The 14,356-nt window shown below is 42.7% G+C and overlaps 1 protein-coding gene across 4 annotated transcripts in view; it reads left to right on the top strand.

Annotated features, from left to right (window-relative positions):
- The window catches only part of lnx2b (ligand of numb-protein X 2b), an 87,109-nt gene that overhangs the window by 68,895 nt on the left and 3,858 nt on the right, over positions 1-14,356 (top strand). For all 4 annotated transcript variants that reach the window (XM_063060963.1, XM_063060964.1, XM_063060966.1 and 1 more), the window contains 2 exons: positions 237-392; positions 10,913-11,087. In XM_063060963.1, the coding sequence (XP_062917033.1) occupies positions 237-392; positions 10,913-11,087 (331 nt within the window). The remainder of the gene's footprint in view (positions 1-236; positions 393-10,912; positions 11,088-14,356) is intronic.

Raw genomic sequence — 14,356 nt, 5'->3', positions numbered from 1 at the left:
AGGACTTGTGATATGCACCAGCTGCTCGTACAACCATCCACTACCTGCTCCCATGGCATCAAGTGACCCTGATCGGTGAGCGGGGGTTAGTAGATGCTGCACTTTGCCCAGGGGTGACATGCAGGTTAGTGGAGGGAAGGAGTGCCTTACACCTCCTTTGGTAGAGATGTATCTCCACCTTGCCACCCATATGAAATATAGTAGATGAATAAATTACTATTCCTCTCTCTTTTCAGTCTAGTGAGGGGACTGTCAGCTTTATAGTCCAGAGGTGCCTTGATCAACAAAGCCCAGAAATTATTGATGAAGTTGGCTCGAGCAATAACAGTCCCTCCCGGCAGCGTAGTAAGCCATTGCAACAGCATTGTCGTCGACGGTCCCACTACCAAAAGGTAAGTCATAGAAACATAGAAGCATAGAAAATAGGTGCAGGAGTAGGCCATTCGGCCCTTCGAGCCTGCACCGCCATTTATTATGATCATGGCTGATCATCCAACTCAGAACCCTGCACCAGCCTTCCCTCCATACCCTCTGATCCCCCTAGCCCAAGGGCCATATCTAACTCCCTCGTAAATATAGCCAATGAACTGGCCTCAACTGTTTCCTGTGGCAGAGAATTCCACAGATTCACCACTCTCTGTGTGAAGAAGTTTTTCCTAATCTCAGTCCTAAAAGGCTTCATCCATGCAACCTTTAAATGCTTGCCATTGCATATCCACCGTCAATCCTTTAAGTGTCACTTGCCAGTCTATCTTAGCTAATTCACGTCTCATACCTTCAAAGTCACCCCTCTTTAAGTTCAGAACCTTTGTTTCTGAATTAACTATGTCACTTTCATGTGGCAATGTCATTATGGCAAATGACTAACACTTGCGTGGGCTTCCCACCTGCATCACAGAGACCATTGAAAGAACAAACAAACAATGGTTCTGAATGCACCCAATTATGTACATGCAGGATCTTACTATGATGGATGTCTCTCATGACAGTTCAAATGAGCTGGAAAGTACAAAAATACTGTGTGTTCCTGTTGGACGGATCAATCTGATTTTCCAGGCGGATGGAAATATTGGAAGCTATACTAATTGAATCCTGTTCTTTCACTCAGCAAGGCCTGTTAAAATAAAACCAAAATCATCAGCATCATAAACAAATTACAAAGTAAAATGAGTTTAACCTTGGGGTGTGAGGTGCATTTGCAATAAGAATAATAAGAGGAGGTGTTGATAATAGAATGAATTCATAATTTTAAGAGGACATTGTTTCTCAAACATACTGTAGAGGATAATTTCAGGTGATGATTAATGGTTACGGATGATACATTGCAAAAATATTAGTTATTGTTGAGTTATTGTTTAGATGCTCCCAGTGTAACATGTGTAAACTAAGATTTTGTACCTGCTGGTACAATTGAAACCAATGCAGAAAAAATTGTATTTACATATTGAATCTGAATTCTGTGCAGGTTTATTGAGGGGGAAGAAAATTAAGAGCTTTGAAAAAGCTGGGAGCTTACAGTCGTTGATGGAGTCTCTCTTTTGTTTAGTGAAACCTTAAGGAACCACTGATTTCTTTTTGGCAGCTTGAGAATGTAACATAGAAACATAGAAACATAGAAAATAGGTGCAGGAGTAGGCCATTTGGCCCTTCGAGCCTGCACCGCCATTTATTATGATCATGGCTGATCATCCAACTCAGAACCCCGCCCCAGCCTTCCCTCCATACCCCCTGATCCCCGTAGCCACCAGGGCCATATCTAACGCCCTCTTAAATATAGCCAATGAACTGGCCTCAACTGTTTCCTGTGGCAGTGAATTCCACAGATTCACCACTCTCTGTGTGAAGAAATTTTTCCTAATCTCGGTCCTAAAAGGCATCCCCTTTATCCTCAAACTGTGACCCCTTGTTCTGGACTTCCCAACATCGGGAACAATCTTCCTGCATCTAGCCTGTCCAATCCCTTTAGGATTTTATACGTTTCAATCAGATCCCCCCTCAATCTTCTAAATTCCAATGAGTACAAGCCCAGTTCATCCAGTCTTTCTTCATATGAAAGTCCTGCCATCCCAGGAATCAATCTGGTGAACCTTCTTTGTACTCCCTCTATGGCAAGGATGTCTTTCCTCAGATTAGGGGACCAAAACTACACACAATACTCCAGGTGTGGTCTCACCAAGCCCTTGCACAATTGCAGTAGTACCTCCCTGCTCCTGTACTCGAATCCTCTTGCTATAAATGCCAGCATACCATTCGCCTTTTTCACCGCCTGCTGTACCTGCATGCCCACTTTCAATGACTGGTGTATAATGACACCCAGGTCTCGTTGCACCTCCCCTTTTCCTAATCGGCCACCATTCAGATAATAATCTGTTTTCCTATTTTTGCCACCAAAGTGGATAACTTCACATTTATCCACATTAAATTGCATCTGCCATGAATTTGCCCACTCACCCAACCTATCCAAGTCACTCTGCATCCTCTTAGCATCCTCCTCACAGCTAACAATGCCACCCAGCTTCGTGTCATCCGCAAACTTGGAGATGCTGCATTTAATTCCCTCATCCAAGTCATTAATATATATTGTAAACAACTGGGGTCCCAGCACTGAGCCTTGCGGTACCCCACCAGTCACTGCCTGCCATTCTGAAAAGGTCCCGTTTATTCCCACTCTTTGCTTCCTGTCTGCTAACCAATTCTCCATCCACATCAATACCTTACCCCCAATACCGTGTGCTTTAAGTTTGCACACTAATCTCCTGTGTGGGACCTTGTCAAAAGCCTTTTGAAAATCCAAATATACCACATCCACTGGTTCTCCCCTATCCACTCTACTAGTTACATCCTCAAAAAATTCTATGAGATTCGTCAGACATGATTTTCCTTTCACAAATCCATGCTGACTTTGTCCGATGATTTCACCGCTTTCCAAATGTGCTGTTATCACATCTTTGATAACTGACTCCAGCAGTTTCCCCACCACCGACGTTAGGCTAACCGGTCTATAATTCCCCGGTTTCTCTCTCCCTCCTTTTTTAAAAAGTGGGGTTACATTAGCCACCCTCCAATCCTCAGGATCTAGTCCAGAATCTAACGAGTTTTGAAAAATTATCACTAATGCATCCACTATTTCTTGGGCTACTTCCTTAAGCACTCTAGGATGCAGACCATCTGGCCCTGGGGATTTATCTGCCTTCAATCCCTTCAATTTACCTAACACCACTTCCCTACTAACATGTATTTCGCTCAGTTCCTCCATCTCACTGGACCCTCTGTCCCCTACTATTTGTGGAAGATTATTTATGTCCTCCTTAGTGAAGACAGAACCAAAGTAATTATTCAATTGGTCTGCCATGTCCTTGCTCCCCATAATCAATTCACCTGTTTCTGTCTGTAGGGGACCTACATTTGTCTTTACCAGTCTTTTCCTTTTTACATATCTATAAAAGCTTTTACAGTCAGTTTTTATGTTCCCTGCCAGTTTTCTCTCATAATCTTTTTTCCCCTTCCTAATTAAGCCCTTTGTCCTCCTCTGCTGAACTCTGAATTTCTCCCAGTCCTCAGGTGAGCCACTTTCTCTGGCTAATTTGTATGCTTCTTCTTTGGAATTGATACTATCCCTAATTTCTCTTGTCAGCCACGGGTGCACTACCTTCCTTGATTTATTCTTTTGCCAAACTGGGATGAACAATTGTTGTAGTTCATCCATGCAACCTTTAAATGCTTGCCATTGCATATCCACCGTCAATCCTTTAAGTGTCATTTGCCAGTCTATCTTAGCTAATTCATGTCTCATACCTTCAAAGTTACCCCTCTTTAAGTTCAGAACCTTTGTTTCTGAATTAACTATGTCACTCTCCTTCTTAATGAAGAATTCCACCATATTATGGTCACTCTACCCAAGGGGCCTCTCACGACAAGATTGCAAATTAACCCTTCCTCATTGCTCAAAACCCAGTCCAGAATAGCCTGCTCTCTAGTTGGTTCCTCGACATGTTGGTTCAAAAAACTATCCCGCATACATTCCAAGAAATCCTCTTCCTCAGCACCTTTACCAATTTGGTTCACCCAATCTACATGTAGATTGAAGTCACCCATTATAACTGCTGTTCCTTTATTGCACACATTTCTAATATCCTGTTTAATACCATCTCCGACCTCACTACTACTGTTAGGTGGCCTGTACACAACTCCCACCAGCGTCTTCTGCCCCTTAGTGTTACGCAGCTCTACCCATATTGATTCCACATTTTTCCGGCTTATGTCCTTCCTTTCTATTGCGTTAATCTCTTCTTTAACCAGCAACGCCACCCCACCTCCCCTTCCTTCATGTCTATCCCTCCTGAATATTGAATATCCCTGAACGTTGAGCTCCCATCCTTGGTCACCCTGGAGCCATGTCTCTGTGATCCCAACTATATCATAATCATTAATAACAATCTGCACTTTCAATTCATCCACCTTATTACGAATGCTCCTTGCATTGACACACAAAGCCATCAGGCACTCTTTTACAACTCTCTTAGCCCTTATACAATTATGTTGAAAAGTGGCCCTTTTTTAATGCTTGCCCTGGATTTGTCGGCCTGCCACTTTTACTTTTCTCCTTAGTACTTTTTGCTTCTACCTTCACTTTACACCCCTCTGTCTCTCTGCACCGGTTCCCATCCCCCTGTTGTGAACTAACCTCCTCACGCCTAGCCTCTTTAATTTGATTCCCAACCCCCAACCATTCTAGTTTAAAGTCACCTCAGTAGCCCTCGCTAATCTCCCTGCCAGGATATTGGTCCCCCTAGGATTCAAGTGTAACCCGTCCTTTTTGTACAGGTCACGCCTGCGCCAAAAAAGGTCCCAATGATCCAAAAACTTGAATCCCTGCCCCCTGCTCCAATCCCTCAGCCACGCATTTATCCTCCACCTCACCGCATTCCTACTCTCACTGTCGCGTGGCACAGGCAGTAATCCCGAGATTACTACCTTTGCGGTCCTTTTTCTCAACTCCCTCCCTAGCTCCCTATATTCTCCTTTCAGGACCTCATCCCTTTTCCTACCTATGTCATTGGTACCTATAGGTACCACGACCTCTGGCTCCTCACCCTCCCACTTCAGGATATCTTGGACACGATCAGAAATATCCCGGACCCTGGCACCAGGGAGGCAAACTACCATCCGGGTCTCTGGACTGCGTCCACAGAATCACCTATCTGACCCCCTTACTATCGAGTCCCCCATCACAACTGCCCTCCTCTTCCTTGCCCTACCCTTCTGAGCTACAGGGCTAGACTCTGTGCCGGAGGCACGGCCACTGTCGCTTCCCCCGGGTAAGCCGTTCCCCCCCCAACAGTACTCAAACAGGAGTACCTATTGTTAAGGGGCACAGCCACCGGGGTACTCTCTATTACCTGCCCCTTCCCCCTCCTAACCTAGACACATAAAAAATAAATACATCTGTATTAACATAATTTTTCCCAGGTTTCGCTTTTAGTTATGTAAGTTAATCCGGTATTCGGAATATAAAGACTCCAATTCTGTTCTGTTCATCAGTTTGTAATTCATACCATTCATAAGCATAGACGTATGATGCCTTTTTGATCCATTGGAAGAAGTTTTTATTGTCGAAAGTTGATTGCTCACTCCTGCAGCTTCTCCAGTGATGATTTCTGTACCTGCAGGAACAAGGAAATGAGTATGGCATCTGTCAATCAGTCCTGGGTATGGTAGCCAATAATAAAGGAGCAAGTTACAGTATTTTATATCACTGTCATGCTGATTAAAAATAGAATATAGTTAACTAAAGGGAAGCTGGGAAAAGGAATTGAAAGACTTACTTTCACCATTTAATGAGATCTGCAGCTAACTCCATCTACCTGTGCTTGCTCCAGGTTGCTTGTTACTATTTGTTTGGTAAATGCCATGTGTCATGCATTTAAAACTACTGATTGACTTTATCATTAGCTGCTGTTCAAATCTCTAATCGTCCTGCACGTTTTCCTGCTTTACTGCTGGGAGGTCCGGTTCTGACTCCAAACCAGGAGAAACCATCAGCTCCCCTTTATATCTTATTGGCCCCAATCACCCAGGGCATGCTCTCTTCTTATTACTACCATCAAGAGGGGTACAGGAGCCTGAAGACACAGACTCAACATTTTAGGAACAGCTTCATCCACTCCACCATCAGATTTGTGAACAGACAGTGCACTACCACATCAACACTACTTCACTACTTTTGTCATAGTTATAGTCATACTTTATTGATCCCGGGGGAAATTGGTTTTCATTACAGTTGCACCATAAATAATAAATAGTAATAAAACCATAAATAGTTAAATAGTAATATGTAAATTATGCCAGGAAATGTCCGGGACCAGCCTATTGGCTCAGGGTGTCTGACCCTCCAAGGAAGGAGTTGTAAAGTTTGATGGCCACAGGCAGGAATGACTTCCTATGACGCTCCGTGCTGCATCTCGGTGGAATGAGTCTCTGGCTGAATGTACTCCTGTGCCCACCCAGTACATTATGTAGTGGATGGGAGACATTGACCAAGATGGCATGCAACTTGGACAGCATCCTCTTTTCAGACACCACCGTCAGAGAGTCCAGTTCCATCCCCACAACATCACTGGCCTTACGAATGAGTTACGAATGTGCTATTTATTTAATTTTTACATGTATTTCTTATTGTAATTTATACTTTCTTATGTATTGCATTGCAGTGCTGCTGCAAAACAATAAATTTAATGACATATATCAGGGATATTAAAACAAATTCTGATATCTTAAAAGCTTCATTCAAATCATACTCTTACCTTCCCTGCTTCGTTGACTCAATCTCTTTTCATAATTCAGCCCTAGACTTCAAATAGTAGTCTGATTCAAAGCTAAAATATCCTACAGAATGAATCTATCCAGGATTGGTCTTGCTACTCCAGTTAATGACCTAACCAGTGCTTTGTATAATAATGGTAAAACTTCTACCTTTCCCCCGTTCCCCACACCCCCACCGAGTACACCAGCCTCTTAGATATTTGATTTTCTGCCTCTGCCAAAGATATTTTCTTGATCAGTGTAGTATATCCCAAGCCTGCTTGTGCCTCCAATATTTCTAGTTTTACACTGTGAATTACCTCATATTTGGCAATATCTAATTCTGTTTACCTCAACTATTCCCAGTTATATAAACTCTTAAAGTTATTCTGCAACTGTTTACCAACTAATGATGCAGCCTATTTTTGTGCCTCGGCTATGAGTCTTTTCACTTCATTGTCTAAGGAGTTAGCAAATTGGTGCGGAGTATCTTGTTGGATTCCACAGGTCACGTTCTGTCAATTAGAAATCCTGAGCATTTCTGTGTCTCCCACCCTCACTTTGATTCTAAATCACTTCCCTGATTATATACAAATGAGCATCTATTTCAACAAAATCTATATTACACAAAGATATTGCTGAGACTAGAAAGAATATACCAGGGTTCTTTGTTGAGAGACAGAACAGAATGAAGGGTGATTAAGTTACAGGGCCTGATTAAGAGTTAAAAAGGATATTCTTCTTTCAGCCAGGGGGTCTAAACCAATAGCTATGTATTTAATGTAATTTGTAGAAGGATTAGATGGGACAAAGGTTTCTTTTCACTTGGTTGATAAAGGTCTAGAATTCACTGCCTCAGAGTGCGGTTCAGACAGAAGAGCCCATCCCATTTAGAGAGATTGAAAGGATACTTTAAGAGTTATGACCTGTAGGAGGAAGGACAAATGCTGAAAGAGGGATTAGGCTGGCAAATGAGGAGTTAACTAGCTTGACACACTTCTTTAATAATGAAATCTCTTCTTATGTTTGCCTCTTATTTGGTGGCCATATTGGACAAAAATAGATTTTGTGGGGTGGCGGTTTGTCAGCCCATCTTACGGGCAGGATATTTTTTAAACCACAAAGATAACAACAAACAATTAACTTCAATAGCTATAATCACCTACTTTACAACACCTTATATTCCGTCTGGGTAGCCTCCAATCTGATGGCATGAACATTGATTTCTCTAACTTCCGTTAATGCCCCTCCTCCCCTTCTTACCCCATCCCTTATTTATTTTTATTTCCCCTTTTTTTTTCCTTCTCTCTCGGTCCCTCTCACAATCCCTCCTTGCCTGCTCTCCATCTTCCTCTGGGCTCCCCTCCCCTTTTCTTTCTCCCTAGGCCTCCTGTCCCATGATCCTCTCATATCCCTTTTGCCAATCAACTTTCCAGCTCTTAGCTTCTTTCCCCCAGCTCCTGTCTTCTCCTATCATTTCGGATCTCCCCCTCCCCCTCCCACTTTCAAATCTCTTACTATCTCTTCTTTCAGTTAGTCCTGACGAAGGGTCTCGGCCCGAAACGTTGACTGTACCTCTTCCTATGGATGCTGCCTGACCTGCTATGTTCCACCAGCATTTTGTGTGTGTTACTTTAGCAGGTAACTTTGCAGAACTGAATTACATATTTACAATGGTTGTACATCCCAATTAGCTGACACCTTTGAATATTTAATATTCATGTCTGTTTTGAAAGTTTCTGAGCACAAACTCCAGACACCCAAAATAGTGCATAATCCTTTTGTCACCATGTTGAGGGATGACTCCATGAATATACAGTACACGAGCCAGAATATTAAGTGACAGGACCTGTCCTGAATTGCAAATTAAGAGGCAGGGATACAAAATTAACAATGTATTAATATAGAAAATGGTCACTTAATGCCTTCCCTGATCTCATCTGGAAGTTTGAATGATCACTAATTAATATGAACATGTCTCTTTTGTCTTATCCTGAGTAGTTGAATAGGACAGAATTAAAATGTTCAACACTCGATGATTGGTTGAAATAGCCTTAATGTATCAGTTGAAATTAAATTGTGAACAGGTTTTATTTCCTGACTATTAGTTTGCATTTTAATTAATACATAATTATGTTATGCATAATTCCATAACACCCGATTAATCCTTTGACCTCCGTTACCTTTAGGGGCAATTATTGCCTTCAAAAGGGAATAGGAAAAGCTCCTTGGAGAATAATTTGCAGAAGAATTGGGCAAAAGAATTGGGAACCGCATTGTGGTAATAAGAGCTTGCATAGATTCAGTGGTCCATAAAGATTCTACAATATCCTTTTAAGTTAGTTTGATTGAGACTTTGTGCTGGCAGTAAATAGGTGGCAAAGCTATTGAGATTTCTGTTGCATGCAAAATTTGTTAGACATCCCTCGGATTATGAACTTCATTAGGACAAGCACATAATACTTTTAAAATCCACTCCCCCGGCCTTTCCTGAACAGCCACAGACAGGGAGAAGGAAATATTCATTTAATTTTAGGGGTAAACTATATAGTTTATTTCCGCAACCTAATTGCAAATCTCTTCATAATAATTATTTTGGCTATTGATTTGCAAATCTATAATTTATCATTAAATTTGAGATTATTTTTAAATTCTCAACAACAAAATTCCAGGAACACCAAAACTTGGCAACAAAAGGTCTAAAACCATTTGAATGTGCAAACTGGGCCAAAATACTTTGTTTTAAAACAATTAGCCAACTATCTATGAATTGAAAATCTGGATCTTTATTCCTTTAATCCCCTTACTTGATGTAATCCTGTTACTCAGTGTCAGCAAGACCAAGGAGCTGATTATTGACTTCAGGAAGTGGAAACCTGAGGTTCATGAGCCAGCCCTCATTGGAGGATCAGAGGCAGAGTGAGTCAGCAACTTAAAATTCCTCAGTTATTATTTCAGAGGACCAGTCCTGCACCCAGCACCTAAGTACAATTAGCAAGAAAGCATGGCAGTGACTCTATTTCCTTTGGAGTATGTGAAGATTCGGCATGACATCTAAAACTTTGACAGACTTCTATGGATGTGTAGTAGAGAGTATGTTGACTGGTTGCATCACAGCCTCATTTGGAAACAGAAATATCCTTGTCTGGAGCTAGCTAGTTACTGCCTGTTATGCCACTGGCATTTAGGGCAGCAATGAAGGTCCTCCATCTCTGACGGTATTCAGGGCTTCCTTCATAAGGCCAGAAGCTCCCTCTCGGTTTTCACTATCAGTCATACAAGTCTGAGGGTGGAGACTCAGGAATACCATCACACACAAAGGTAGAAGGATTCTTCATTGCTGTTTTGATAAGCTTTGTTTGACCAGTCAAGGTTGTTAGCCTTGAGCTGAACCCCCAAACCTAGAGGACCAGTGGACCACTGATGTCTACTCTCTGACCTGTTTGGCATGGGTGACCCTACCAAGAGCCAAAGCAAAAAGCCCTGATTCCAGCCGACATAGCTCTCTGAGTCATTGAGGCATGCAAGCCTGCAAACCCTACGACAAGGTCGTGGTCCCTTCAAGGGCCCTTTAACAAAAAAAACCCCAAAAAAGTAGTGAATACGGCCCAGTCCATCACAGGTAAAGCCCTCCTCACCACTGCTCATATCTCCACGAAATCTCGCAGGAGCAGCATCTATCATAAGAGACCACCACCACCCACGACATGCTCTCTTCTCACTGCTGCCATCAGGAAGAAGGTACAGGAGCCTCAGGACTCAAACCACAGGGTTCAGGAACAGTTATTACACCTCAGCCATCGGCATCTTGAACCAAAGGGGATAACTTCACTACATTATTGAAATGCTTCCACAACCTATGGACTCACTTTCTGGGACTCTTCATCTCATGTTCTCAAATTGTATTGCTTATTTATTTACTTATATTTACTCACTGGTTGAACACCCAAGTTGGTGTAGTCTTTCATTGATTCTGTAATGGTTATTATTCTATTATGGATTTATTGAGTATGCCCACAAGAAAATTAATTTGAGGGCTGTATACAGTGATATATGTACTTTGATAATAAATTTATTTTGAACTTTTGACTGTAATGTTATTTCTCTTTAGGATTTATCACAGACTTCAATGTGCATAGAAAAGGCAGTTCTGTTAAAAAAGGAACCTCGTGAGTCACTTGGAATAACAATTTCAGGTGGACGTGAAAACAAGTACAAGGTTCCGATATATGTGACCAGCATCCAGCCTGTTGGCTGCCTCTACAGGGATCGCAGAGTCAAGAGAGGTAATATTTTGAGAGTGGTTTTTGTAATTGCTACATCACTATGTATCACATTGATGGTCTAAATGTATGCTGTGCACCATTGTGATATGCTTTCAGATTTTAAGCCTCAACAGTTTGTATTGCTTTACATTGGAATCTGCTCATTCATCATCATCTTAAAAACGCAAACACAAGGAAATCTGCAGATGCTGGAAGTTCAAGCAACACACATAAAAGTTGCTGGTGAACACAGCAGGCCAGGCAGCATCTCTAGGAAGAGGTACAGTCGATGTTTCGGGCTGAGACCCTTCGTCAGGGCTAACTGAAAGAAGAGCTAGTAAGAGATTTGGGAGGGGGAGGGGGAGATCCGAAATGATAGGAGAAGACAGGAGGGGGAGGGATGGAGCCAAGAGCTGGAACGTTGATTGGCAAAAGGGAATTGAGAGGATCATGGGACAGGAGGCCTAGGGAGAAAGAAAAGGGGGAGGGGGGGAAACCCAGAGGATGGGCAAGGGGTATAGTGAGAGGGACAGGGAGAGAAAAAGGAGAGAGAGAAAAAGAAAAAAATGTGTATATAAATAAGTAACGGATGGGATACGAGGGAGAGGTGGGGCATTAGCAGAAGTTTGAGAAGTCAATGTTCATGCCATCAGGTTGGAGGCTACCCAGACGGAATATAAGGTGTCATTCCTCCATTCTGAGTGTGACTTCATCTTTACAGTAGAGGAGGCCATGGATAGACATATCAGAATGGGATTGGGGCGTGGGATTAAAATGTGTGGCCACTGGGAGATCCTGCTTTCTCTGGCGGACAGAGCGTAGGTGTTCAGCGAAACGATCTCCCAGTCTTTTTCATGCCATCAGATTGGATAATTGGAGACTGGGAGATTGTTTCACTGAACACCTACGCTCTGTCCGCCAGAGAAAGCAGGATCTCCCAGTGGCCACACATTTTAATTCCACGTCCCATTCCAATATGTCTATCCACAGCCTCCTCTACTGTTGAGATGAAGCCACACTCAGGTTGGAGGAACAACTCCTTATATTCTGTCTGGGTAGCCTCCAACCTGATGGCATGAACATTGACTTCTCTAACTTCCACTAATGCCCCACCTCCCCCTCGTACCCCATCCGTTACTTATTTATATACACACATTCTTTTTCTTCTTCTCTCTCTCCTTTTTCTCCCTCTGTCCCTCTCACTATACCCCTTGCCCATCCTCTGGGTTTTCCCCCCTCCCCCTTTTCTTTCTCCCTAGGCCTCCTGTCCCATGATCCTCTCATATCACTTTTGCCAATCACCTGTCCAGCTCTTGGCTCCATCCCTCCCCCTCCTGTCTTCTCCTATCATTTTGGATCTCCCCTCCCCTCCCACTTTCAAATCTCTTACTAGCTCTTCCTTCAGTTAGTCCTGACGAAGAGTCTGGGCCCGAAACGTCGACTGTACCTCTTCCTAGAGATGCTGCCTGGCCTGCTGCATTCACGATCATCATCATCTATTCTATTTCTGGTTCAAACAGACTGCAAGGGACTGAAACCATGTTAAAAGTAATCATTCATCATTCAGTGTGGGTCCCCTATTTTTGTTCTCCAGCCATTAACTGTGTAAGGGGACTATTTCCACTGATGGAGTTTGAAACTTTTATCTTCTCAAGTGGAGATGTATTGCAAACAATAATCATCAGTACAGCTAACACCCTCGTGTTTGCGACATTAAAACTATTGCCCAGCCACTGTATTGAAAAATTGCATTACAGAATTGGTGATTAGGAATGAGAATACTATCCGAGTTTCACTTCCCTAATATGAGGTACAAACCATTTTGGATTTCTAATCTCCTGCTGTTCTGAGATTAGCTGATCACATAAAGACTAAGGATCAAACTTTGCATTTTCTGATCAATGCAGTTCAGTTCCTTTCTGATCAATTCCTTTTTCTCTGCAGTAGAGTACCATAGGACTCTTGTGCAGTGGTTTCAAGTGTGTTCACGTTGCTCGAATGGGACTTGAACCTAAAAACTTCAATTCTGAAGTGAGAGTATACCCAACTGAACTACAGCTGGCACTGCACAATAAAAAAAAAAATTCTGACCAAGTTCCTTCCCTATCTCTGGATAACCCTTGCTAGAAATACAGAATAGGCTGAAGCATAGGTCAACAATCAGCTGCATTAGTGGCGGACCAATCGATTTGAAGGGGGAAGAGAGAGCTTCGCACCTGTTGAGGAGAAGAGTTTAAAAAAGGAATGTTTCGCGAGGATCAGTGTACCAATCGATTCATTAGCAGGAGCAAATAAAAGTAGGGTCAAAGCAGAGTGGCCATTGTGTGAGGGAATCAGTGTAGAAGTGGGAATTTGAAGCTTTGGTGAGGAGGCACAGGTAAGTAGCAAGTAAGGTTTTTGTAGTGGTTAAATAAAAAGTCACTAAATTACAGTTAATTAAATAAAGGGATGATGCAGGATCAGGTGCTGTGCTGTAGCTGCATGATGTGGGAGTTGGTGGACCACATCTGCAACAAATGTTGGCTGCTCGAGGAATTCGGGCTCAAAGTTGATGACCTGGAATCTGAGCTTCAAACACTGTGGCACATCAGGGAGGGGGAGAGTTACCTGGCACCATTCAAGAGGGGGGAAAGAAGAGAAATGAAGTGGTAATTGGGAATAGTATAGTCAGGGGAATAGACAGTTCTCTGTTGTGAGGCTGGAGTGTCTCGAAGACTGTGTTGCCAGGTTTGGGACATCTTATCTGACCTGCAGAGGAATTTGCAGTGGGAGGGGAAAGATCCAGTTGTCGTGGTCCGTATGGGTACCTAACGGCAAGGGTAGAATGAGGAAAGTGGTTCTGCTGAGTGAATTTGAACAGCTAGGGACTAAATTAAAAAGCAGAACCTAAAAAGGTACCCATTTTAGGTTACTCTGGTTTACTACTTGAGCCACATGCAAGTTGTCATAGGGTCAAGGAGATTAGAGAGTTAAATGTATGGCTCAAGGATTGGTATGGGAGAAGTCAGTTTGAATTCGTGGGAAATTGGCACCGGTATTAGGCAACAAGGGAGCTGTACCAATGGGACAAGCTCCACTTGAACCATGATGGGACTTGGATCCTAGTGAATCACATAACTGTGGATAGGGCTTTAAACTAAATAGTCGGGGCGGGGGGGGGGGGGTAGGTTCAACAGACTCAAAAGTATGGATAAAGAAAAAATAAGAGAAAAAAAGAGAAAAGTAAGAGTAGAGTGAAGAAAAGTCAAGTGCAAAATTTCTTTGAGGATATAATGAGCACAATGGATAGA

The sequence above is a fragment of the Mobula hypostoma genome, chromosome 10 (assembly GCF_963921235.1).
Source record: "Mobula hypostoma chromosome 10, sMobHyp1.1, whole genome shotgun sequence".
In the NCBI taxonomy this organism is placed as follows: Eukaryota; Metazoa; Chordata; class Chondrichthyes; order Myliobatiformes; family Myliobatidae; genus Mobula; species Mobula hypostoma.
This window is presented reverse-complemented; position numbering and strand designations above follow the sequence as displayed.